Source organism: Brassica napus (assembly GCF_020379485.1).
Source record: "Brassica napus cultivar Da-Ae chromosome A5 unlocalized genomic scaffold, Da-Ae chrA05_Random_39, whole genome shotgun sequence".
Classification (NCBI taxonomy): Eukaryota; Viridiplantae; Streptophyta; class Magnoliopsida; order Brassicales; family Brassicaceae; genus Brassica; species Brassica napus.
In genome coordinates this window covers 3,709-31,370 of record NW_026014035.1, presented here as the reverse complement: position 1 = coordinate 31,370, position 27,662 = coordinate 3,709, and the positions used below count along the sequence as shown (strand labels likewise).

The 27,662-nt window shown below is 30.3% G+C and overlaps 1 protein-coding gene across 1 annotated transcript; it reads right to left on the bottom strand.

The window, feature by feature from the left end:
• Window positions 1–24,034: 24,034 nt before the first annotated feature.
• On the bottom strand, window positions 24,035–26,497 carry LOC125594301 (transcription factor bHLH62-like). The gene is made up of 8 exons (XM_048770560.1): window positions 25,606–26,497; window positions 25,369–25,521; window positions 25,220–25,285; window positions 25,050–25,118; window positions 24,864–24,935; window positions 24,539–24,742; window positions 24,342–24,444; window positions 24,035–24,256 (listed from the first exon to the last, which is right to left on the bottom strand). Exons 1-8 carry the CDS (start codon window positions 26,227–26,229, stop codon window positions 24,213–24,215), a joined length of 1,335 nt encoding a protein of 444 aa, XP_048626517.1. The 5' UTR covers window positions 26,230–26,497; the 3' UTR covers window positions 24,035–24,212.
• Window positions 26,498–27,662: the final 1,165 nt, after the last annotated feature.

Here is a 27,662-nt window from a genome sequence, read left to right as displayed (position 1 = left end):
ATTTTAAAACAACCCCAAAGATCATATGCTTCATTATTAGAGCATTTACCGAAAAATTCAGTATTTTCGTAGGGGTTAGCCCATAGATTTTGAGAAAAATTCAAAAATATGAAAAATCTGTTTTAATGCATAGTTGCATCCTTCACTAACATATGATGAAGGTCAAAGAGGTTTGGAACCTTTTTTGTCTCCGTGTTTCTAGAAAATAGCTATTTTATAGTGGTTAGTCCACCAATTTAGGGAGTATTATGAAGTTTTACTAAATTAATTGACAAAAATTAAAACGATGCCCATGTACCATGAAAATGAGTTTAATATACATTAATACAAATGTAGAATGTGTTTATAAATTTTAAAACAACCACAAAGATCATATGCTTCATTATTAGAGCATTTACCGAAAAATTCAGTATTTTCGTAGGGGTTAGCTCATAGATTTTAAGAAAAATTCAAAAATATGAAAAAATCTGTTTTAATGCATAGTTGCATCCTTCACTAACATATGATGAAGGTCAAAGAGGTTTGGAACTTTTTTGTCTCCGTGTTTCTAGAGAATAGCGATTTTATAGTGGTTAGTCCACCAATTTAGGGAGTATTATGAAGTTTTACTAAATTAATTGACAAAAAATTAAAACGATGCCATGTACCATGAAAAGAGTTTAATATACATTAATACAAATGTAGAATGTGTTTAGAAATTTTAAAACAACCCCAAAGATCATATGCTTCATTATTAGAGCATTTACCGAAAAATTCAGTATTTTCGTAGGGGTTAGCCCATAGATTTTGAGAAAAATTCAAAAATATGAAAATCTGTTTTAATGCATAGTTGCATCATTCACTAACATATGATGAAGGTCAAAGAGGTTTGGAACCTTTTTCGTCTCCGTGTTTCTAGAGAATAGCTATTTTATAGTGGTTAGTCCACCAATTTAGGGAGTATTATGAAGTTTTACTAAATTAATTGACAAAAAATTAAAACGATGCCCATGTACCATGAAACAGAGTTTAATATACATTAATACAAATGTAGAATGTGTTTAGAAATTTTAAAACAACCCCAAAGATCATATGCTTCATTATTAGAGCATTTACCGAAAAATTTAGTATTTTCGTAGGGTTGTTAACCCATAGATTTTGAGAAAAATTCAAAAATATGAAAATTCTTTTTAATTGCATAGTTGCATCCTTCACTAACATATGATGAAGGTCAAAGAGGTTTGGAACTTTTGTTGTCTCCATTCTCTAGAAAATAGCGATTTTATAGTGGTTAGTACACCAATTTAGGGAGTATTAAGAAGTTTTATTAAATCAATTGACAAAAAATTAAAGCGATGCCCATGTACCATGAAAATGAGTTTAATATACATTAATACAAATGTAAAATGTGTTCAGAAATTTTAAAACAACCCCACTGATCATATGCTTCATTATTAGAGCATTTACCGAAAAAAACAGTATTAGATTTTGAGAAAAATTCAAAAATATGAAAATTCTGTTTTAATACATAATTGCATCCTTCAGTAACATATGATGAAGGTCAAAGAGGTTTGGAACTTTTTTGTCTCCATTTCCCTAGAAAATAGCGATTTTATAGTGGTTAGTCCACCAATTTAGGGAGTATTATGAAGTTTTACTAAATTAAGTGACAAAAAATTAAAACGATGCCCATGTACCATGAAAATGAGTTTAATATACATTAATACAAATGTAAAATGTGTTTAAAATTTTTAAAACAACCCCAAAGATCATATGCTTCATTATTAGAGCATTTACCGAAAAAACAGTATTATCGTAGGGGTTAGCCCATAGATTTTGACAAAAATTCAAAAATATGAAAATTTTGTTTTAATGCATAATTGCATCCTTCATTAACATATGATGAAGGTCAAAGAGGTTTGGAACTTTTGTTGTCTCCATTTCCCTAGAAAATAGCGATTTTATAGTGGTTAGTCCACCAATTTAGGGAGTATTATGAAGTTTTACTAAATTAATTGACAAAAATTAAAACGATGCCCATGTACCATGAAAATGAGTTTAATATACATTAATACAAATGTAGAATGTGTTTAGAAATTTTAAAACAACCCCAAAGATCATATGCTTCATTATTAGAGCATTTACCGAAAATTCAGTATTTTCGTAGGGGTTAGCCCATAGATTTTGAGAAAAATTCAAAAATATGAAAAATCTGTTTTAATGCATAGTTGCATCCTTCACTAACATATGATGAAGGTCAAAGAGGTTTGGAACCATTTTTGTCTCCGTTTTTCTAGAGAATAGCGATTTTATAGTGGTTAGTCCACCAATTTAGGGAGTATTATGAAGTTTTACTAAATTAATTGACAAAAAAATAAACGATGCCCATGTACCATGAAAATGAGTTTAATATACATTAATACAAATGTAGAATGTGTTTAGAAATTTTAAAACAACCCCAAAGATCATATGCTTCATTATTAGAGCATTTACCGAAAAATTCAGTATTTTCGTAGGGGTTAGCCCATAGATTTTGAGAAAAATTCAAAAATATGAAAATTTGTTTTAATGCATAGTTGCATCCTTCACTAACATATGATGAAGGTCAAAGAGGTTTGGAACCTTTTTGTCTCCGTTTTTCTAGAGAATAGCGATTTTATAGTGGTTAGTCCACCAATTTAGGGAGTATTATGAAGTTTTACTAAATTAATTGACAAAAAATTAAAACGATGCCCATGTACCATGAAAGAGAGTTTAATATACATTAATACAAATGTAGAATGTGTTTAGAAATTTTAAAACAACCCCAAAGATCATATGCTTCATTATTAGAGCATTTACCGAAAAAACAGTATTTTCGTAGGGGTTAGCCCATAGATTTTGAGAAAAATTCAAAAATATGAAAATTCTGTTTTAATGCATAATTGCATCCTTCATTAACATATGATGAAGGTCAAAGAGGTTTGGAACTTTTTTGTTGTCCATTTCCCTAGAAAATAGCGATGTTATAGTAGTTAGTCCATCAATTTAGGGAGTATTATGAAGTTTTACTAAATTAAGTGACAAAAGATTAAAACAATGCCCATGTACCATGAAAATGAGTTTAATATACATTAATACAAATGTAGAATGTGTTTAGAAATTTTAAAACAACCCCAAAGATCATATGCTTCATTATTAGAGCATTTACCGAAAAATTCAGTATTTTCGTAGGGGTTAGCCCATAGATTTTGAGAAAAATTCAAAAATATGAAAAATCTGTTTTAATGCATAGTTGCATCCTTCACTAACATATGATGAAGGTCAAAGAGGTTTGGAACCTTTTTGTCTCCGTTTTTCTAGAGAATAGCGATTTTATAGTGGTTAGTCCACCAATTTAGGGAGTATTATGAAGTTTTACTAAATTAATTGACAAAAAATTAAAACGATGCCCATGTACCATGAAAATGAGTTTAATATACATTAATACAAATGTAGAATGTGTTTAGAAATTTTAAAACAACCCCAAAGATCATATGCTTCATTATTAGAGCATTTACCGAAAAATTCAGTATTTTCGTAGGGGTTAGCCCATAGATTTTGAGAAAAATTCAAAAATATGAAAAATCTGTTTTAATGCATAGTTGCATCCTTCACTAACATATGATGAAGGTCAAAGAGGTTTGGAACCTTTTTTGTCTCCGTTTTTCTAGAGAATAGCGATTTTATAGTGGTTAGTCCACCAATTTAGGGAGTATTATGAAGTTTTACTAAATTAATTGACAAAAAATTAAAACGATGCCCATGTACCATGAAAATGAGTTTAATATACATTAATACAAATGTCGAATGTGTTTAGAAATTTTAAAAACAACCCAAAGATCATATGCTTCATTATTAGAGCATTTACCGAAAAATCAGTATTTTCGTAGGGGTTAGCCCATAGATTTTGAGAAAAATTCAAAAATATGAAAAATCTGTTTTAATGCATAGTTGCATCCTTCACTAACATATGATGAAGGTCAAAGAGGTTTGGAACCTTTTTTGTCTCCGTTTTTCTAGAGAATAGCGATTTTATAGTGGTTAGTCCACCAATTTAGGGAGTATTATGAAGTTTTACTAAATTAATTGACAAAAAAATAAAACGATGCCCATGTACCATGAAATAGAGTTTAATATACATTAATACAAATGTAGAATGTGTTTAGAAATTTTAAAACAACCCCAAAGATCATATGCTTCATTATTAGAGCATTTACCGAAAAATTCAGTATTTTCGTAGGGGTTAGCCCATAGATTTTGAGAAAAATTCAAAAATATGAAAAATCTGTTTTAATGCATAGTTGCATCCTTCACTAACATATGATGAAGGTCAAAGAGGTTTGGAACCTTTTTTGTCTCCGTTTTTCTAGAGAATAGCGATTTTATAGTGGTTAGTCCACCAATTTAGGGAGTATTATGAAGTTTTACTAAATTAAGTGACAAAAAATTAAAACGATGCCCATGTACCATGAAAATGAGTTTAATATACATTAATACAAATGTAGAATGTGTTTAGAAATTTAAAAACAACCCCAAAGATCATATGCTTCATTATTAGAGCATTTACCGAAAAATTCAGTATTTTCGTAGGGGTTAGCCCATAGATTTTGAGAAAAATTCAAAAATATGAAAAATCTGTTTTAATGCATAGTTGCATCCTTCACTAACATATGATGAAGGTCAAAGAGGTTTGGAACCTTTTTGTCTCCGTTTTTCTAGAGAATAGCGATTTTATAGTGGTTAGTCCACCAATTTAGGGAGTATTATGAAGTTTTACTAAATTAATTGACAAAAAATTAAAACGATGCCCATGTACCATGAAAGAGAGTTTAATATACATTAATACAAATGTAGAATGTGTTTAGAAATTTTAAAACAACCCCAAAGATCATATGCTTCATTATTAGAGCATTTACCGAAAAATCAGTATTTTCGTAGGGGTTAGCCCATAGATTTTGAGAAAAATTCAAAAATATGAAAAATCTGTTTTAATGCATAGTTGCATCCTTCACTAACATATGATGAAGGTCAAAGAGGTTTGGAACCTTTTTGTCTCCGTTTTTCTAGAGAATAGCGATTTTATAGTGGTTAGTCCACCAATTTAGGGAGTATTATGAAGTTTTACTAAATTAATTGACAAAAAAATAAACTGATGCCCATGTACCATGAAAGTGGGTTTAATATACATTAATACAAATGTCGAATGTGTTTAGAAATTTTAAAACAACCCCAAAGATCATATGCTTTATTATTAGAGCATTTACCGAAAAATCAGTATTTTCGTAGGGGTTAGCCCATAGATTTTGAGAAAAATTCAAAAATATGAAAAATCTGTTTTAATGCATAGTTGCATCCTTCACTAACATATGATGAAGGTCAAAGAGGTTTGGAACCTTTTTTTCTCCGTTTTTCTAGAGAATAGCGATTTTATAGTGGTTAGTCCACCAATTTAGGGAGTATTATGAAGTTTTACTAGATTAATTGACAAAAAATTAAAACGATGACCATGTACCATGAAAGAGAGTTTAATATACATTAATACAAATGTCGAATGTGTTTAGAAATTTTAAAACAACCCCAAAGATCATATGCTTCATTATTAGAGCATTTACCGAAAAATTCAGTATTTTCGTAGGGGTTAGCCCATAGATTTTGAGAAAAATTCAAAAATATGAAAAATCTGTTTTAATGCATAGTTGCATCCTTCACTAACATATGATGAAGGTCAAAGAGGTTTGGAACCTTTTTTGTCTCCGTTTTTCTAGAGAATAGCGATTTTATAGTGGTTAGTCCACCAATTTAGGGAGTATTATGAAGTTTTACTAAATTAATTGACAAAAAATTAAAACGATGCCCATGTACCATGAAAAATGTGTTTAGAAATTTTAAAACAACCCCAAAGATCATATGCTTCATTATTAGAGCATTTACCGAAAAATTCAGTATTTTCGTAGGGGTTAGCCCATAGATTTTGAGAAAAATTCAAAAATATGAAAAATCTGTTTTAATGCATAGTTGCATCCTTCACTAACATATGATGAAGGTCAAAGAGGTTTGGAACCTTTTTGTCTCCGTTTTCTAGAAATAGCGATTTTATAGTGGTTAGTCCACCAATTTAGGGAGTATTATGAAGTTTTACTAAATTAATTGACAAAAAATTAAAACGATGCCCATGTTCCATGAAAGAGAGTTTAATATACACTAATACAAATGTAGAATGTGTTTAGAAATTTTAAAACAACCCCAAAGATCATATGCTTCATTATTAGAGCATTTACCGAAAAATTCAGTATTTTCGTAGGGGTTAGCCCATAGATTTTGAGAAAAATTCAAAAATATGAAAATACTATTTTAATGCATAGATGCATTTTTCACTAATATATGATGAAGGTCAAAGAGGTTTGGAACTTTTGTTGTCTCCATTCTCTAGAAATAGCTATTTTATTGTGGTTAGTCCACCAATTTAGGGAGTATTATGAAGTTTTACTAAATTAATTGACAAAAAATTAAAACGATGCCCATGTACCATGAAAATGAGTTTAATATACATTAATACAAATGTAGAATGTGTTTAGAAATTTTAAAACAACCCCAAAGATCATATGCTTCATTATTAGAGCATTTACCGAAAAATCAGTATTTTCGTAGGGGTTAGCCCATAGATTTTGAGAAAAATTCAAAAATATGAAAATTCTGTTTTAATGCATAGTTGCATCCTTCACTAACATATGATGAAGGTCAAAGAGGTTTGGAACTTTTGTTGTCTCCATTTCCCTAGAAAATAGCGATTTTATAGTGGTTAGTCCACCAATTTAGGGAGTATTATGAAGTTTTACTAAATTAATTGACAAAAAATTAAAACGATGCCCATGTACCATGAAAATGAGTTTAATATACATTAATACAAATGTAGAATGTGTTTAGAAATTTTAAAACAACCCCAAAGATCATAGGCTTCATTATTAGAGCATTTAGCCCATAGATTTTGAGAAAAATTCAAAAATATGAAAAATCTGTTTTAATGCATAGTTGCATCCTTCACCAACATATGATGAATGTCAAAGAGGTTTGAAACCATTTTTGCCTCCTTTTTTCTAGAGAATAGCGATTTTATAGTGGTTAGTCCACCAATTTAGGGAGTATTATGAAGTTTTAGTAAATTAAGTGACAAAAAATTTAAATGATGCCCTTGTACCATGAAAATGAGTTTAATATATATTAATACAACTGTAGAATGTGTTTAGAAATTTAAAACAACCCCAAAGATCATATGCTTCATTATTAGAGCATTTACCGAAAAATTTAGTATTTTCGTAGGGTTTAGCCCATAGATTTTGCGAAAAATTTAAAAATATGAAAAATCAGTTTTAATGCATAGTTGCATCCTTCACTAACATATGATGAAGGTCAAAGAGGTTTGGAACCTTTTTGTCTCCGTTTTCTAGAGAATAGCGATTTTATAGTGGTTAGTCCACCAATTTAGGGAGTATTATGAAGTTTTACTAAATTAATTGACAAAAATTAAAACGATGCCCATGTACCATGAAAATGAGTTTAATATACATTAATACAAATGTAGAATGTGTTTAGAAATTTTAAAACAACCCCAAAGATCATATGCTTCATTATTAGAGCATTTACCGAAAAATTCAGTATTTTCGTAGGGGTTAGCCCATAGATTTTGAGAAAAATTCAAAAATATGAAAAATCTGTTTTAATGCATAGTTGCATCCTTCACTAACATATGATGAAGGTCAAAGAGGTTTGGAACCTTTTTGTCTCCGTTTTTCTAGAGAATAGCGATTTTATAGTGGTTAGTCCACCAATTTAGGGAGTATTATGAAGTTTTACTAAATTAATTGACAAAAAATTAAAACGATGCCCATGTACCATGAAAATGAGTTTAATATACATTAATACAAATGTAGAATGTGTTTAGAAATTTTAAAACAACCCCAAAGATCATATGCTTCATTATTAGAGCATTTACCGAAAAATTCAGTATTTTCGTAGGGGTTAGCCCATAGATTTTGAGAAAAATTCAAAAATATGAAAAATCTGTTTTAATGCATAGTTGCATCCTTCACTAACATATGATGAAGGTCAAAGAGGTTTGGAACCTTTTTTGTCTCCATTTTCTAGAGAATAGCGATTTTATAGTGGTTAGTCCACCAATTTAGGGAGTATTATGAAGTTTTACTAAATTAATTGACAAAAAATTAAAACGATGCCCATGTACCATGAAAATGAGTTTAATATACATTAATACAAATGTAGAATGTGTTTAGAAATTTAAAAACAACCCCAAAGATCATATGCTTCATTATTAGAGCATTTACCGAAAAATTCAGTATTTTCGTAGGGTTAGCCCATAGATTTTGAGAAAAATTCAAAAATATGAAAAATCTGTTTTAATGCATAGTTGCATCCTTCACTAACATATGATGAAGGTCAAAGAGGTTTGGAACCTTTTTGTCTCCGTTTTCTAGAGAATAGCGATTTTATAGTGGTTAGTCCACCAATTTAGGGAGTATTATGAAGCTTTACAAAGTTAATTGACAAAAATTAGAGCGATGCCCATGTACCATGAAAATGAGTTTAATATACATTAATACAAATGTAGAATGTGTTTAGAAATTTTAAAACAACCCCAAAGATCATATGCTTCATTATTAGAGCATTTACCGAAAAATCAGTATTTTCGTAGGGGTTAGCCCATAGATTTTGAGAAAAATTCAAAAATATGAAAAATCTGTTTTAATGCATAGTTGCATCCTTCACTAACATATGATGAAGGTCAAAGAGGTTTGGAACCTTTTTTGTCTCCGTTTTTCTAGAGAATAGCGATTTTATAGTGGTTAGTCCACCAATTTAGGGAGTATTATGAAGTTTTACTAAATTAAGTGACCAGAATTTAAAACGATGCCCATGTACCATGAAAATGAGTTTAATATACATTAATACAAATGTAGAATGTGTTTAGAAATTTTAAAACAACCCCAAAGATCATATGCTTCATTATTAGAGCATTTACCGAAAAATTCAGTATTTTCGTAGGGGTTAGCCCATAGATTTTGAGAAAAATTCAAAAATATGAAAAATCTGTTTTAATGCATAGTTGCATCCTTCACTAACATATGATGAAGGTCAAAGAGGTTTGGAACCTTTTTGTCTCCATTTTCTAGAGAATAGCGATTTTATAGTGGTTAGTCCACCAATTTAGGGAGTATTATGAAGTTTTACTAAATTAATTGACAAAAAATTAAAACGATGCCCATGTACCATGAAAATGAGTTTAATATACATTAATACAAATGTAGAATGTGTTTAGAAATTTTAAAACAACCCCAAAGATCATATGCTTCATTATTAGAGCATTTACCGAAAAATTCAGTATTTTCGTAGGGGTTAGCCCATAGATTTTGAGAAAAATTCAAAAATATTAAAATTCTGTTTTAATGCATAGTTGCATCCTTCACTAACATATGATGAAGGTCAAAGAGGTTTGGAACCTTTTTTGTCTCCGTTTTTCTAGAGAATAGCGATTTTTAGTCCACCAATTTAGGGAGTATTATGAAGTTTTACTAAATTAATTGACAAAAAATTAAAACGATGCCATGTACCATGAAAATGAGTTTAATATACATTAATACAAATGTAGAATGTGTTTAGAAATTTTAAAACAACCCCAAAGATCATATGCTTCATTATTAGAGCATTTACCGAAAAACAGTATTTTCGTAGGGGTTAGCCCATAGATTTTGAGAAAAATTCAAAAATATGAAAAATCTGTTTTAATGCATAGTTGCATCCTTCACTAACATATGATGAAGGTCAAAGAGGTTTGGAACCTTTTTGTCTCCGTTTTTCTAGAAAATAGCGATTTTATAGTGGTTAGTCCACCAATTTAGGGAGTATTATGAAGTTTTACTAAATTAATTGACAAAAAATTAAAACGATGCCCATGTACCATGAAAATGAGTTTAATATACATTAATACAAATGTAGAATGTGTTTAGAAATTTTAAAACAACCCCAAAGATCATATGCTTCATTATTAGAGCATTTACCGAAAAATTCAGTATTTTCGTAGGGGTTAGCCCATAGATTTTGAGAAAAATTCAAAAATATGAAAAATCTGTTTTAATGCATAGTTGCATCCTTCACTAACATATGATGAAGGTCAAAGAGGTTTGGAACCTTTTTTGTCTCCGTTTTTCTAGAGAATAGCGATTTTATAGTGGTTAGTCCACCAATTTAGGGAGTATTATGAAGTTTTACTAAATTAATTGACAAAAAATTAAAACGATGCCCATGTACCATGAAAATGAGTTTAATATACATTAATACAAATGTAGAATGTGTTTAGAAATTTTAAAACAACCCCAAAGATCATATGCTTCATTATTAGAGCATTTACCGAAAAATTCAGTATTTTCGTAGGGGTTAGCCCATAGATTTTGAGAAAAATTCAAAAATATGAAAAATCTGTTTTAATGCATAGTTGCATCCTTCACCAACATATGATGAAGGTCAAAGAGGTTTGGAACCATTTTTGTCTCCGTTTTTCTAGAGAATAGCGATTTTATAGTGGTTAGTCCACCAATTTAGGGAGTATTATGAAGTTTTACTAAATTAATTGACAAAAAATTAAAACGATGCCCATGTACCATGAAAATGAGTTTAATATACATTAATACAAATGTAGAATGTGTTTAGAAATTTTAAAACAACCCCAAAGATCATATGCTTCATTATTAGAGCATTTACCGAAAAATTCAGTATTTTCGTAGGGGTTAGCCCATAGATTTTGAGAAAAATTCAAAAATATGAAAAATCTGTTTTAATGCATAGTTGCATCCTTCACCAACATATGATGAAGGTCAAAGAGGTTTGGAACCATTTTTGTCTCCGTTTTTCTAGAGAATAGCGATTTTATAGTGGTTAGTCCACCAATTTAGGGAGTATTATGAAGTTTTACTAAATTAATTGACAAAAAATTAAAACGATGCCCATGTACCATGAAAATGAGTTTAATATACATTAATACAAATGTAGAATGTGTTTAGAAATTTTAAAACAACCCCAAAGATCATATGCTTCATTATTAGAACATTTACCGAAAAATTCAGCATTTTCGTAGGGGTTAGCCCATAGATTTTGAGAAAAATTCAAAAATATGAAAAATCTGTTTTAATGCATAGTTGCATCCTTCACTAACATATGATGAAGGTCAAAGAGGTTTGGAACCATTTTTGTCTCCGTTTTTCTAGAGAATAGCGATTTTATAGTGGTTAGTCCACCAATTTAGGGAGTATTATGAAGTTTTACTAAATTAATTGACAAAAAATTAAAACGATGCCCATGTACCATGAAAATGAGTTTAATATACATTAATACAAATGTAGAATGTGTTTAGAAATTTTAAAACAACCCCAAAGATCATATGCTTCATTATTAGAGCATTTACCGAAAAATTCAGTATTTTCGTAGGGGTTAGCCCATAGATTTTGAGAAAAATTCAAAAATATAAAAAATCTGTTTTAATGCATAGTTGCATCCTTCACTAACATATGATGAAGGTCAAAGAGGTTTGGAACATTTTTGTCTCCGTTTTTCTAGAGAATAGCGATTTTATAGTGGTTAGTCCACCAATTTAGGGAGTATTATGAAGTTTTACTAAATTAATTGACAAAAAATTAAAACGATGCCCATGTACCATGAAAATGAGTTTAATATACATTAATACAAATGTAGAATGTGTTTAGAAATTTTAAAACAACCCCAAAGATCATATGCTTCATTATTAGAGCATTTACCGAAAAATTCAGTATTTTCGTAGGGGTTAGCCCATAGATTTTGAGAAAAATTCAAAAATATGAAAAATCTGTTTTAATGCATAGTTGCATCCTTCACAACATATGATGAAGGTCAAAGAGGTTTGGAACCATTTTTGTCTCCATTTTCTAGAGAATAGCGATTTTATAGTGGTTAGTCCACCAATTTAGGGAGTATTATGAAGTTTTACTAAATTAAGTGACAAAAAATTAAAACGATGCCCATGTACCATGAAAATGAGTTTAATATACATTAATACAAATGTAGAATGTGTTTAGAAATTTAAAAACAACCCCAAAGATCATATGCTTCATTATTAGAGCATTTACCGAAAAATTCAGTATTTTCGTAGGGGTTAGCCCATAGATTTTGAGAAAAATTCAAAAATATGAAAATTCTGTTTTAATGCATAGTTGCATCCTTCACTAACATATGATGAAGGTCAAAGAGGTTTGGAACCTTTTTTTTCTCCGTTTTTCTAGAGAATAGCGATTAGTCCACCAATTTAGGGAGTATTATGAAGTTTTACTAAATTAATTGACAAAAAATTAAAACGATGCCATGTACCATGAAAATGAGTTTAATATACATTAATACAAATGTAGAATGTGTTTAGAAATTTTTCAAAAAACCCCAAAGATCATATGTTTCATTATTAGAGCCATTACCGAAAAATTCAGTATTTTCGTAGGGGTTAGCCCATAGATTTTGAGAAAAATTCAAAAATATGAAAAATCTGTTTTAATGCATAGTTGCATCCTTCACTAACATATGATGAAGGTCAAAGAGGTTTGGAACTTTTGTTGTCTCCGTTTTTCTAGAAAATAGCAATTTTATAGTGGTTAGTCCACCAATTTAGGGAGTATTATGAAGTTTTACTAAATTAATTGACAAAAAATTAAAACGATGCCCATGTACCATGAAACAGAGTTTAATATACATGAATACAAATGTAGAATGTGTTTAGAAACTTTAAAACAACCCCAAAGATCATATGCTTCATTATTAGAGCATTTACCGAAAAATTCAGTATTTTCGTAGGGGTTAGCCCATAGATTTTGAGAAAAATTCAAAAATATGAAAAATCTGTTTTAATGCATAGTTGCATCCTTCACTAACATATGATGAAGGTCAAAGAGGTTTGGAACCTTTTTGTCTCCGTTTTTCTAGAGAATAGCGATTTTATAGTGGTTAGTCCACCAATTTAGGGAGTATTATGAAGTTTTACTAAATTAATTGACAAAAAATTAAAACGATGCCCATGTACCATGAAAATGAGTTTAATATACATTAATACAAATGTAGAATGTGTTTAGAAATTTTAAAACAACCCCAAAGATCATATGCTTCATTATTAGAGCATTTACCGAAAAATTCAGTATTTTCGTAGGGGTTAGCCCATAGATTTTGAGAAAAATTCAAAAATATGAAAAATCTGTTTTAATGCATAGTTGCATCCTTCACTAACATATGATGAAGGTCAAAGAGGTTTGGAACCTTTTTGTCTCCGTTTTTCTAGAGAATAGCGATTTTATAGTGGTTAGTCCACCAATTTAGGGAGTATTATGAAGTTTTACTAAATTAATTGACAAAAAATTAAAACGATGCCCATGTACCATGAAAATGAGTTTAATATACATTAATACAAATGTAGAATGTGTTTAGAAATTTTAAAACAACCCCAAAGATCATATGCTTCATTATTAGAGCATTTACCGAAAAATTCAGTATTTTCGTAGGGGTTAGCCCATAGATTTTGAGAAAAATTCAAAAATATAAAAAATCTGTTTTAATGCATAGTTGCATCCTTCACTAACATATGATGAAGGTCAAAGAGGTTTGGAACCTTTTTTTGTCTCTGTGTTTCTAGAGAATAGCTATTTTATAGTGGCTAGTCCACCAATTTAGGGAGTATTATGAAGTTTTACTAAATTAATTGACAAAAAATTAAAACGATGCCCATGTACCATGAAAATGAGTTTAATATACATTAATACAAATGTAGAATGTGTTTAGAAATTTTTAAAAACCCCAAAGATCATATGCTTCATTATTAGAGCATTTACCGAAAAATCAGTATTTTCGTAGGGGTTAGCCCATAGATTTTGAGAAAAATTCAAAAATATGAAAAATCTGTTTTAATGCATAGTTGCATCCTTCACTAACATATGATGAAGGTCAAAGAGGTTTGGAACCTTTTTGTCTCCATTTTTCTAGAGAATAGCGATTTTATAGTGGTTAGTCCACCAATTTAGGGAGTATTATGATGTTTTACTAAATTAATTGACAAAAAATTAAAACGATAGCCATGTTCCATGAAAATGAGTTTAATATACATTAATACAAATGTAGAATGTGTTTAGAAATTTTAAAAAACCCCAAAGATCATATGCTTCATTATTAGAGCATTTACCAAAAATTCAGTATTTTCGTAGGGGTTAGCCCATAGATTTTGAGAAAAATTCAAAAATATGAAAAATCTGTTTTAATGCATAGTTGCATCCTTCACTAACATATGATGAAGGTCAAAGAGGTTTGGAACTTTGTTGTCTCCGTTTTTCTAGAGAATAGCGATTTTATAGTGGTTAGTCCACCAATTTAGGGAGTATTATGAAGTTTTACTAAATTAATTGACAAAAAATTAAAACGATGCCCATGTACCATGAAAGAGAGTTTAATATACATTAATACAAATGTAGAATGTGTTTAGAAATTTTAAAACAACCCCAAAGATCATATGCTTCATTATTAGAGCATTTACCGAAAAATTCAGTATTTTCGTAGGGGTTAGCCCATAGATTTTGAGAAAAATTCAAAAATATGAAAAATCTGTTTTAATGCATAGTTGCATCCTTCACTAACATATGATGAAGGTCAAAGAGGTTTGGAACCTTTTTTGTCTCCGTTTTTCTAGAGAATAGCGATTTTATAGTGGTTAGTCCACCAATTTAGGGAGTATTATGAAGTTTTACTAAATTAATTGACAAAAAATTAAAACGATGCCCATGTACCATGAAAATGAGTTTAATATACATTAATACAAATGTAGAATGTGTTTAGAAATTTTAAAACAACCCCAAAGATCATATGCTTCATTATTAGAGCATTTACCGAAAAATTCAGTATTTTCGTAGGGGTTAGCCCATAGATTTTGAGAAAAATTCAAAAATATGAAAAATCTGTTTTAATGCATAGTTGCATCCTTCACTAACATATGATGAAGGTCAAAGAGGTTTGGAACCTTTTTTTCTCCGTTTTTCTGGAGAATAGCGATTAGTCCACCAATTTAGGGAGTATTATGAAGTTTTACTAAATTAATTGACAAAAAATTAAAACGATGCCCATGTACCATGAAAGAGAGTTTAATATACATTAATACAAATGTAGAATGTGTTTAGAAATTTTAAAACAACCCCAAAGATCATATGCTTCATTATTAGAGCATTTACCGAAAAATTCAGTATTTTCGTAGGGGTTAGCCCATAGATTTTGAGAAAAATTCAAAAATATGAAAAATCTGTTTTAATGCATAGTTGCATCCTTCACTAACATATGATGAAGGTCAAAGAGGTTTGGAACCATTTTGTCTCCGTTTTTCTAGAGAATAGCGATTTTATAGTGGTTAGTCCACCAATTTAGGGAGTATTATGAAGTTTTACTAAATTAAGTGACAAAAAATTAAAACGATGCCCATGTACCATGAAAATGAGTTTAATATACATTAATACAAATGTAGAATGTGTTTAGAAATTTAAAAACAACCCCAAAGATCATATGCTTCATTATTAGAGCATTTACCGAAAAATTCAGTATTTTCGTAGGGGTTAGCCCATAGATTTTGAGAAAAATTCAAAAATATGAAAAATCTGTTTTAATGCATAGTTGCATCCTTCACTAACATATGATGAAGGTCAAAGAGGTTTGGAACCTTTTTGTCTCCGTTTTTCTAGAGAATAGCGATTTTATAGTGGTTAGTCCACCAATTTAGGGAGTATTATGAAGTTTTACTAAATTAAGTGACAAAAAATTAAAACGATGCCCATGTACCATGAAAATGAGTTTAATATACATTAATACAAATGTAGAATGTGTTTAGAAATTTTAAAACAACCCCAAAGATCATATGCTTCATTATTAGAGCATTTACCGAAAATTCAGTATTTTCGTAGGGGTTAGCCCATAGATTTTGAGAAAAATTCAAAAATAAAAAATCTGTTTTAATGCATAGTTGCATCCTTCACTAACATATGATGAAGGTCAAAGAGGTTTGGAACTTTTTTGTCTCCGTTTTTCTAGAGAATAGCGATTTTATAGTGGTTAGTCCACCTATTTAGGGAGTATTATGAAGTTTTACTAAATTAATTGACAAAAAATTAAAATGATGCCCATGTACCATGAAAATGAGTTTAATATACGTTAATACAAATGTAGAATGTGTTTAGAAATTTTAAAAACCCCAAAGATCATATGCTTCATTATTAGAGCATTTACCGAAAAATTCAGTATTTTCGTAGGGGTTAGCCCATAGATTTTGAGAAAAATTCAAAAATATGAAAAATCTGTTTTAATGCATAGTTGCATCCTTCACTAACATATGATGAAGGTCAAAGAGGTTTGGAACCTTTTTTGTCTCCATTTTTCTAGAGAATAGCGATTTTATAGTGGTTAGTCCACCAATTTAGGGAGTATTATGAAGTTTTACTAAATTAATTGACAAAAAATTAAAACGATGACCATGTACCATGAAAATGAGTTTAATATACATTAATACAAATGTAGAATGTGTTTAGAAATTTTAAAAAACCCCAAAGATCATATGCTTCATTATTAGAGCATTTACCGAAAAATTCAGTATTTTCGTAGGGGTTAGCCCATAGATTTTGAGAAAAATTCAAAAATATGAAAAATCTGTTTTAATGCATAGTTGCATCCTTCACTAACATATGATGAAGGTCAAAGAGGTTTGGAACTTTGTTGTCTCCGTTTTTCTAGAGAATAGCGATTTTATAGTGGTTAGTCCACCAATTTAGGGAGTATTATGAAGTTTTACTAAATTAATTGACAAAAAATTAAAACGATGCCCATGTACCATGAAAAGAGTTTAATATACATTAATACAAATGTAGAATGTGTTTAGAAATTTTAAAACAACCCCAAAGATCATATGCTTCATTATTAGAGCATTTACCGAAAAATTCAGTATTTTCGTAGGGGTTAGCCCATAGATTTTGAGAAAAATTCAAAAATATGAAAAATCTGTTTTAATGCATAGTTGCATCCTTCACTAACATATGATGAAGGTCAAAGAGGTTTGGAACCTTTTTGTCTCCGTTTTTCTAGAGAATAGCGATTTTATAGTGGTTAGTCCACCAATTTAGGGAGTATTATGAAGTTTTACTAAATTAATTGACAAAAAATTAAAACGATGCCCATGTACCATGAAAATGAGTTTAATATACATTAATACAAATGTAGAATGTGTTTAGAAATTTTAAAACAACCCCAAAGATCATATGCTTCATTATTAGAGCATTTACCGAAAAATTCAGTATTTTCGTAGGGGTTAGCCCATAGATTTTGAGAAAAATTCAAAAATATGAAAAATCTGTTTTAATGCATAGTTGCATCCTTCACTAACATATGATGAAGGTCAAAGAGGTTTGGAACCTTTTTGTCTCCGTTTTTCTAGAGAATAGCGATTTTATAGTGGTTAGTCCACCAATTTAGGGAGTATTATGAAGTTTTACTAAATTAATTGACAAAAAATTAAAACGATGCCCATGTACCATGAAAATGAGTTTAATATACATTAATACAAATGTAGAATGTGTTTAGAAATTTTAAAAAACCCCAAAGATCATATGCTTCATTATTAGAGCATTTACCGAAAAATTCAGTATTTTCGTAGGGGTTAGCCCATAGATTTTGAGAAAAATTCAAAAATATGAAAAATCTGTTTTAATGCATAGTTGCATCCTTCACTAACATATGATGAAGGTCAAAGAGGTTTGGAACCTTTTTGTCTCCATTTTCTAGAGAATAGCGATTTTATAGTGGTTAGTCCACCAATTTAGGGAGTATTATGAAGTTTTACTAAATTAATTGACAAAAAATTAAAACGATGCCCATGTACCATGAAAATGAGTTTAATATACATTAATACAAATGTAGAATGTGTTTAGAAATTTAAAACAACCCCAAAGATCATATGCTTCATTATTAGAGCATTTACCAAAAATTCAGTATTTTCGTAGGGGTTAGCCCATAGATTTTGAGAAAAATTCAAAAATATGAAAATTCTGTTTTAATGCATAGTTGCATCCTTCACTAACATATGATGAAGGTCAAAGAGGTTTGGAACCTTTTTTTCTCCGTTTTTCTAGAGAATAGCTATTAGTCCACCAATTTAGGGAGTATTATGAAGTTTTACTAAATTAATTGACAAAAAATTAAAACGATGCCATGTACCATGAAAATGAGTTTAATATACATTAATACAAATGTAGAATGTGTTTAGAAATTTTAAAAAACCCCAAAGATCATATGCTTCATTATTAGAGCATTTACCGAAAAATTCAGTATTTTCGTAGGGGTTAGCCCATAGATTTTGAGAAAAATTCAAAAATATGAAAAATCTGTTTTAATGCATAGTTGCATCCTTCACTAACATATGATGAAGGTCAAAGAGGTTTGGAACCTTTTTGTCTCCGTTTTTCTAGAGAATAGCGATTTTATAGTGGTTAGTCCACCAATTTAGGGAGTATTATGAAGTTTTACTAAATTAATTGACAAAAAATTAAAACGATGCCCATGTACCATGAAAATGAGTTTAATATACATTAATACAAATGTAGAATGTGTTTAGAAATTTTAAAACAACCCCAAAGATCATATGCTTCATTATTAGAGCATTTACCGAAAAATTCAGTATTTTCGTAGGGGTTAGCCCATAGATTTTGAGAAAAATTCAAAAATATGAAAAATCTGTTTTAATGCATAGTTGCATCCTTCACTAACATATGATGAAGGTCAAAGAGGTTTGGAACCTTTTTGTCTCCGTTTTTCTAGAGAATAGCGATTTTATAGTGGTTAGTCCACCAATTTAGGGAGTATTATGAAGTTTTACTAAATTAATTGACAAAAAATTAAAACGATGCCCATGTACCATGAAAATGAGTTTAATATACATTAATACAAATGTAGAATGTGTTTAGAAATTTTAAAAAACCCCAAAGATCATATGCTTCATTATTAGAGCATTTACCGAAAAATTCAGTATTTTCGTAGGGGTTAGCCCATAGATTTTGAGAAAAATTCAAAAATATGAAAAATCTGTTTTAATGCATAGTTACATCCTTCACTAACATATGATGAAGGTCAAAGAGGTTTGGAGAATAGCGATTTTATAGTGGTTAGTCCACCAATTTAGGGAGTATTATGAAGTTTTACTAAATTAATTGACAAAAAATTAAAACGATGCCCATGTACCATGAAAATGAGTTTAATATACATTAATACAAATGTAGAATGTGTTTAGAAATTTAAAAACAACCCCAAAGATCATATGCTTCATTATTAGAGCATTTACCGAAAAATTTAGTATTTTCGTAGGGGTTAGCCCATAGATTTTGAGAAAAATTCAAAAATATGAAAATTCTGTTTTAATGCATAGTTGCATCCTTCACTAACATATGATGAAGGTCAAAGAGGTTTGGAACCTTTTTTTTCTTCGTTTTTCTAGAGAATAGCTATTAGTCCACCAATTTAGGGAGTATTATGAAGTTTTACTAAATTAATTGACAAAAAGATTAAAACGATGCCATGTACCATGAAAATGAGTTTAATATACATTAATACAAATGTAGAATGTGTTTAGAAATTTTAAAAAACCCCAAAGATCATATGCTTCATTATTAGAGCATTTACCAAAAATTCAGTATTTTCGTAGGGTTAGCCCATAGATTTTGAGAAAAATTCAAAAATATGAAAAATCTGTTTTAATGCATAGTTGCATCCTTCACTAACATATGATGAAGGTCAAAGAGGTTTGGAACTTTTGTTGTCTCCGTTTTCTAGAGAATAGCGATTTTATAGTGGTTAGTCCACCAATTTAGGAGTATTATGAAGTTTTACTAAATTAATTGACAAAAAATTAAAACGATGCCCATGTACAATGAAAGAGAGTTTAATGTACATTAATACAAATGTAGAATGTGTTTAGAAATTTTAAAACAACCCCAAAGATCATATGCTTCATTATTAGAGCATTTACCGAAAAATTCAGTATTTTCGTAGGGGTTAGCCCATAGATTTTGAGAAAAATTCAAAAATATGAAAAATCTGTTTTAATGCATAGTTGCATCCTTCACCAACATATGATGAAGGTCAAAGAGGTTTGGAACCTTTTTTGTCTCCGTGTTTCTAGAGAATAGCGATTTTATAGTGGTTAGTCCACCAATTTAGGGAGTATTATGAAGTTTTACTAAATTAATTGACAAAAAATTAAAACGATGCCATGTACCATGAAAATGAGTTTAATATACATTAATACAAATGTAGAATGTGTTTAGAAATTTTAAACAACCCCAAAGATCATATGCTTCATTATTAGAGCATTTACCGAAAAATTCAGTATTTTCGTAGGGGTTAGCCCATAGATTTTGAGAAAAATTCAAAAATATAAAAATCTGTTTTAATGCATAGTTGCATTCTTCACCAACATATGATGAAGGTCAAAGAGGTTTGGAACCTTTTTGTCTCCGTTTTTCTAGAGAATAGCGATTTTATACTGGTTAGTCCACCAATTTAGGGAGTATTATGAAGTTTTACTAAATTAAGTGACAAAAAATTAAAACGATGCCCTTGTACCATGAAAATGAGTTTAATATACATTAATACAAATGTAGAATGTGTTTAGAAATTTTTAAAAACCCCAAAGATCATATGCTTCATTATTAGAGCATTTACCGAAAAATTCAGTATTTTCGTAGGGGTTAGCCCATAGATTTTGAGAAAAATTCAAAAATATGAAAATCTGTTTTAATGCATAGTTGCATCCTTCACTAACATATGATGAAGGTCAAAGAGGTTTGGAACCATTTTTGTCTCCATTTTCTAGAGAATAGCGATTTTATAGTGGTTAGTCCACCAATTTAGGGAGTATTATGAAGTTTTACTAAATTAAGTGACAAAAAATTAAAACGATGCCCATGTACCATGAAAATGAGTTTAATATACATTAATACAAATGTAGAATGTGTTTAGAAATTTAAAACAACCCCAAAGATCATATGCTTCATTATTAGAGCATTTACCAAAAAATTCAGTATTTTCGTAGGGTTAACCCATAGATTTTGAGAAAAATTCAAAAATATGAAAATTATGTTTTAATGCATAGTTGCATCCTTCACTAACATATGATGAAGGTCAAAGAGGTTTGGAACCTTTTTTTTCTCCGTTTTCTAGAGAATAGCGATTAGTCCACCAATTTAGGGAGTATTATGAAGTTTTACTAAATTAATTGACAAAAAATTAAACGATGCCATGTACCATGAAAATGAGTTTAATATACATTAATAAAAATGTAGAATGTGTTTAGAAATTTTTAAAAAACCCCAAAGATCATATGCTTCATTATTAGAGCATTTACCGAAAAATTCAGTATTTTCGTAGGGGTTAGCCCATAGATTTTGAGAAAAATTCAAAAATATGAAAAATCTGTTTTAATGCATAGTTGCATCCTTCACTAACATATGATTTAGGTCAAAGAGGTTTGGAACTTTTGTTGTCTTCGTTTTTCTAGAGAATAGCGATTTTATAGTGGTTAGTCCACCAATTTAGGAAGTATTATGAAGTTTTACTAAATTAATTGACAAAAAATTAAAACGATGACCATGTACCATGAAAGAGAGTTTAATATACATTAATACAAATGTAGAATGTGTTTAGAAATTTTAAAACAACCCCAAAGATCATATGCTTCATTATTAGAGCATTTACCGAAAAATTCAGTATTTTCGTAGGGGTTAGCCCATAGATTTTGAGAAAAATTCAAAAATATGAAAAATCTGTTTTAATGCATAGTTGCATCCTTCACCAACATATGATGAAGGTCAAAGAGGTTTGGAACCATTTTTGTCTTTTTTCTAGAGAATAGCGATTTTATAGTGGTTAGTCCACCAATTTAGGGAGTATTATGAAGTTTTACTAAATTAAGTGACAAAAAATTAAAACGATGCCTTTGTACCATGAAAATGAGTTTAATATACATTAATACAAATGTAGAATGTGTTTAGAAATTTTAAAACAACCCCAAAGATCATATGCTTCATTATTAGAGCATTTACCGAAAAATTCAGTATTTTCGTAGGGGTGTTAGCCCATAGATTTTGAGAAAAATTCAAAAATATAAAAAATCTGTTTTAATGCATAGTTGCATCCTTCACTAACATATGATGAAGGTCAAAGAGGTTTGGAACCATTTTTGTCTCCGTTTTTCTAGAGAATAGCGATTTTATAGTGGTTAGTCCACCAATTTAGGGAGTATTATGAAGTTTTACTAAATTAAGTGACAAAAAATTAAAACGATGCCCATATACCATACAATGAGTTTAATATACATTAATACAAATGTAGAATGTGTTTAGAAATTTTAAAAAACCCCAAAGATCATATGCTTCATTATTAGAGCATTTACCGAAAAATTCAGTATTTTCGTAGGGGTTAGCCCATATACTAAACTTTCAACCGTTTATAGTTTGATAATATTTTCATATTTAAAAATGATTTTTCTGAATATTCATGTTATCTTCACAAAAATGAAGAAATTCATTAGTTTTATTAAAGCTAACCTGACTTCACGATATAAGTATTGATTGTTCAAGATTTTGAAAATTATTTATTTAGATATTATACTTTTATATACTTTTCACTTAAAACGAATCAATACTATTAAAAAGGAAAGAGTTTTAAAAAATCTAATATAAAAAAGTTGTTGGAGTTATGTATAACTATTTATTATTTTTCTGATAATAGATTAATCATTCTAAACATATAATATTTTAAATATTTTTAACAGATCTTAATATTATTTCTTATGATACCTTTACTCAGAAAAATATTTCATCAACCATGTTTTTGTACAATAACGTTAAAAATTTATATCAAAAGGTTGTTGGACATGATATGGACGTAATGTGTCCACATCTGTTCGAGTATTTAAGATTCTAAAAGAATTTGAAATATATGAAAAATCTGAAAAATATCTGAAACACGAAAAGTATTTGAAACTCCAAACAAATACCAAAAAAATTCAAAAACCTAAAATTTTAAAATCTTATTCAAAATCTGACACGATGAACTGAAAAATACCCAAAATTTTATCCAAACACCCAATTTTTTTTTTTAATTTGAAAAATTTACCTGAATTCAAAACTCTAATCGTAAACCAAAAACTTAAAAACAATATCCATAATACCGGAAACATATTCGGAATATCCAAATATACCTAATAAACACATATTTATGATCGGGTCTAGGGTAGGACCCGGACTCAAACAAAGACCTGCGGGTCAAAAAAAACCCAATATGTTATCTTCTCTGGACCTGAACTAAACCTATAATTTGGGTCGGTTCGGTTTATTTTTTTGATCCGGATATAATTCTCATGTCAAAAAGAAACTTACGTAAAAATGTACATATAAAATCTCAAATAAACTAATTTGTAGATTATATAACTGTTAAAAATTATGTTTTTCGATATAATAAAACTTTGTATTATAATATAATCCAACAACCCCGCGCTTTCCAAGCGCGGGTCAAAATCTAGTAACAGGTTATTATAACATAACTACTTAAATTAAATTTTAATTTTTGAAATAGTAAACCACTCAGTAATAGACACATGTTAAAAGGAGTTTTCATGAATTTCTCGAAAGTTTTCAAATGATAAATTCTCATGACAAACACTCATCTCTATCACTTGGAGTTTTATCAATGGACATGCTCTTTGGTGGAAGTTAATAGATTAAATTATAGCCATAGTATAGTGGGTTAAGACTTACAATGATAGTAAACCCAACAAGAAAAAAACGTAAAAGAATGCGATAATAATAAGAACTAATAATAACAGCGGGTGACAACACAAGACATTGAGCCCCACGAATGAATCGGAGCATAAAACCAAAACAAGGGCACACAAAAAAAGAAGATGTTGTTTGATATACATGAAGATGATTACAGAAACGAATTTGCAAATGGTGTGGTCCAATTTAAGCTTCTCGTTATGTACACCCATCAATCCTTTTCTTACTTTCTATCCATTGAGATCTTTAACTGAACTCCAATACTATTATGTAAATGCAAATAATGGTTGATCAAAGTTCAGCTTTCATGTGTGATGGTACTTGGTTTGATGGACCTGCATAGTACAAAACTCCACGTCTCAAATTATAGCCTTTCATATAAAACGAAACTGAAAATAATATATTGGTTAACTATCCAACCTTGAAAACTAGTTGAATGAACTTGGTTCGGTTCACGGATTTGGTTTTGTGCCAACCCCATATGAATAATGCTATGTAAATCATCTTCAGAAAATGTTGAAAACTGAAAACAAAATAATGATAAGATCAAGATTGTTGCAAATGGAAATATGAGGATCTAAATGTTAAACAAAGAAAGTGTTAAAAGAATTAAAGACCTGAGAAATAGAGTCTGTGAAATGGGCAAGTGTTGGTAACCGAGTAGTGAAGCTTCTACTTTCCGAAGTTTCCATAGGGTTAATTATGTTATTGGAAGAATCATTTGGGTTCAATTGTAAAGTATGACTATGATGATCAGCCAATAAGATATGAGATGAAGATTCTAACTGAGGTACTTGCTGATTGTTGCTTGAAGGAAATATCTGTCAGACAACAGAACAATATAGACACACACGATTGGTTAAGAAAGTAATTATTGTTATAATAATTGTCAATTATAATTTCTTTATTAAACGTTATTTTCAATTTGTGACGGTGACTTACATCCTTTGACATGAGAGCGTCCATGTTAAAATCCAGCCTGGTGTTCACTGACGATAACTTCATTGACAAGAACTGCCATTTATTAAACAATTAAAGAAAAGTTTTCGTAATCGTGTAGTGATATAAAAAAGTGATTATGAAATAATGGAAAGAGTTTAAAGCGGACCAATGATCTAGTGGAATTACCTCAACTTGTCGTTGTAATGATTGGACATAGTTTATAATTTCATCCAACATCAGTGCTTTCCCAGTAACCTTTTTTCATAAAGAAATTAATTTAATCACACAACTAAACCACCACAAACGAATTAACTAATGATTAATCAAATTAACCAATCAATGAAAATTGCTCTCACCTTGTTGCATCCAGGGACGAGTTCCTGAAGCAGCTTCATTCTCTCGCTTATCTTCTCTCTTCGAACCTTTAAAAATGAAAATAACATGTAAAAAATGATTAGTCTTAACTAATAAGTACATAAACAGATCACTTCAGTAAGAAAAATACTCGTTCTGCGAGACTGTGACTATCGGTGGCTTGGCCACGTCGAGCTCTGACATGGATGAAGTCTTTGTACGGATCAAGAGACTTCGTGTTCTCTCCATTTTCTTGTGATTTTTTGCTTCTCTTTGAATCAGAATCTTCCTTCCCTTCAACTTCCTAAAACATAATAATAATAATAAAAAATCACATTTTGAAAATATTCTGAATATAAATGTTTTAATTTTTATATAAATTATGAACCTTTGATAAATTAGGAGATGGGGAAGCTGTGGAGGGAGAATGCTCCTCGGATTTAGCTTTTCTTTTCCGGGAAGATTCACCGGACGATTCGCCGGCGGGAGGCTTGAGAGCTGAGTTGCTCGAGACACGTGTCATCTCCCCGTTGATTGACGCTGTTTCAGCAACGGGTCCGTTGGTTCTTCTGCCGTTAAAGCTACGGCTCCCCAAACACGAGAACCTCGCGGCTCTCTCAGCGAATCTCGAATCGCCGGAAAACGCATCCAGCGGCGGAGAGCTCATCATCGGAGCTGCGTAACAGGAGCCGGAGCCGTTTCCGAAGCTCGCCGGAGCTCCGTAGATATCGCCGATGTTTCCCAAATTACCTACGAGCTCTCTGATGACGTAATTCTCTCCGGCTCCTCCGCCGGAGAAGTTAGGTTCCGACGGCGGAGACACGAGTGAGCTCAGAGTTGACTTTTCTACAAAAAAGCAATCACGCGGAACATTGCGAGAGATACTCTGCTCCAGTGGATGAGTCTCCATTGAAGCCCAGTTTAGCATCGCCGGAGGAGAAGAAGAAGACAGTGACGTCATCTCAGACGGATGAGAAAGTACTCCTGCGTTCATAAACAGCTCGTTGTCCATTGAGCTCAAACTCTTTGTGTAATGAAATAAAACTAAGCGTACAGATCTTAATTCAGATTAAAAAGAACTCTTATAATCAAATGTGATTTAATTAAACCAAGATCAGAGAGAGTCAGAGAGACAATAAAGTTGGCAATTTTCCAAAAGCGAAGAACAGAGGAAGAGGGGGAGCTCATTAAAGACAGTAATGAAGGGTTTATATAGTTGTTTTAATAGTTTTTATTAATATAAAACATAAATGAGTTTCGTATAAATGGAAATAAAGTTTTAGAATTAAAGTAAGTAGAATTTTCTGTGTGTTGGGCCGTAACGGGTGGAATTCGTGGGTTAGGAGGAGAGAATTTGCTTACGTTAAACGATATGAATCTCTATTGAAAGTTTAATTAGTTGCCGACAGAACAATCTGAACTATTTCTAACAAACTAGTTTTTGACGAATGTGTTTGTTCCCCTGTCGAAGATCCTTAACCATCGCCGGGTCTTTTGTTAATTTGTACGTGTTGAAATGTTTCTTTGATGCTCCAAAAGCTTGTGATCAAATCAAAGAATATAAACCCTTCATTACAAAACGTACTCATTACCACTTTTTTTTTAACTAAAACAATGTTATATTATTCAGGAAAAGATGACAAATTTAAAATATATATGCGTTTATTGTTCTCTTCAGAAAGCATGCATATGCGTTATCCTTAGGCAAAAACTAAAAATCTATGAACACTATGAACATAACACAACTGGATCGGGTCTCATATAATGTTCCAAGCCTTACGTCACGCATGATGAAAAGAAATGCTCCTTAGTCCAATCTCGATTGTTTAGCAACGTGGGCGCAGTAAGAGTCTGATGTCCACTGGTCTGGTAATCAGCTGGATCTTGAACTTCTAAGCCCATTAATAAATTAAATGGGTTCCAATACTCGTTTTTCTTTTGTTAAAGCATTTAAGGGTCCGATACTCGTTGTGAAGCCATACAAAACTTAAATCGTGATACTATATGCTCAATGATCTACAAGAAGTGACATTCGAAAATGAATTAACAAATCGTCATTAATTAGATAAAATCAAAATATCATGATAATATATAACATAAGAAAAACACACATACATATACCCAATGTTTCTAAGGTAGACAACAGCTATTGGGTTTGTTGTAGATAAGATAAGAGCTACTTTTGACTTTGTTTAAACTTGAGGTTTTTAGAGAACATGGTTTTCTAATTATATTCGCTCCTTCCATGATTAAGGTGTTTTGTTTTAGTTTTGTTTTGCGTATGTACATTTTAGTACATTATAAACAACACGAATTACGAAAATGCTTTTCTTATTGACTCGTTGGAAGACTTCTTTTGTGCATTATTGAATATCAGTCCCTAATAATTTATACTTAAAACAGCAGAATGTTCACGACCAGCATTGACAATTAGGAATACTAGAG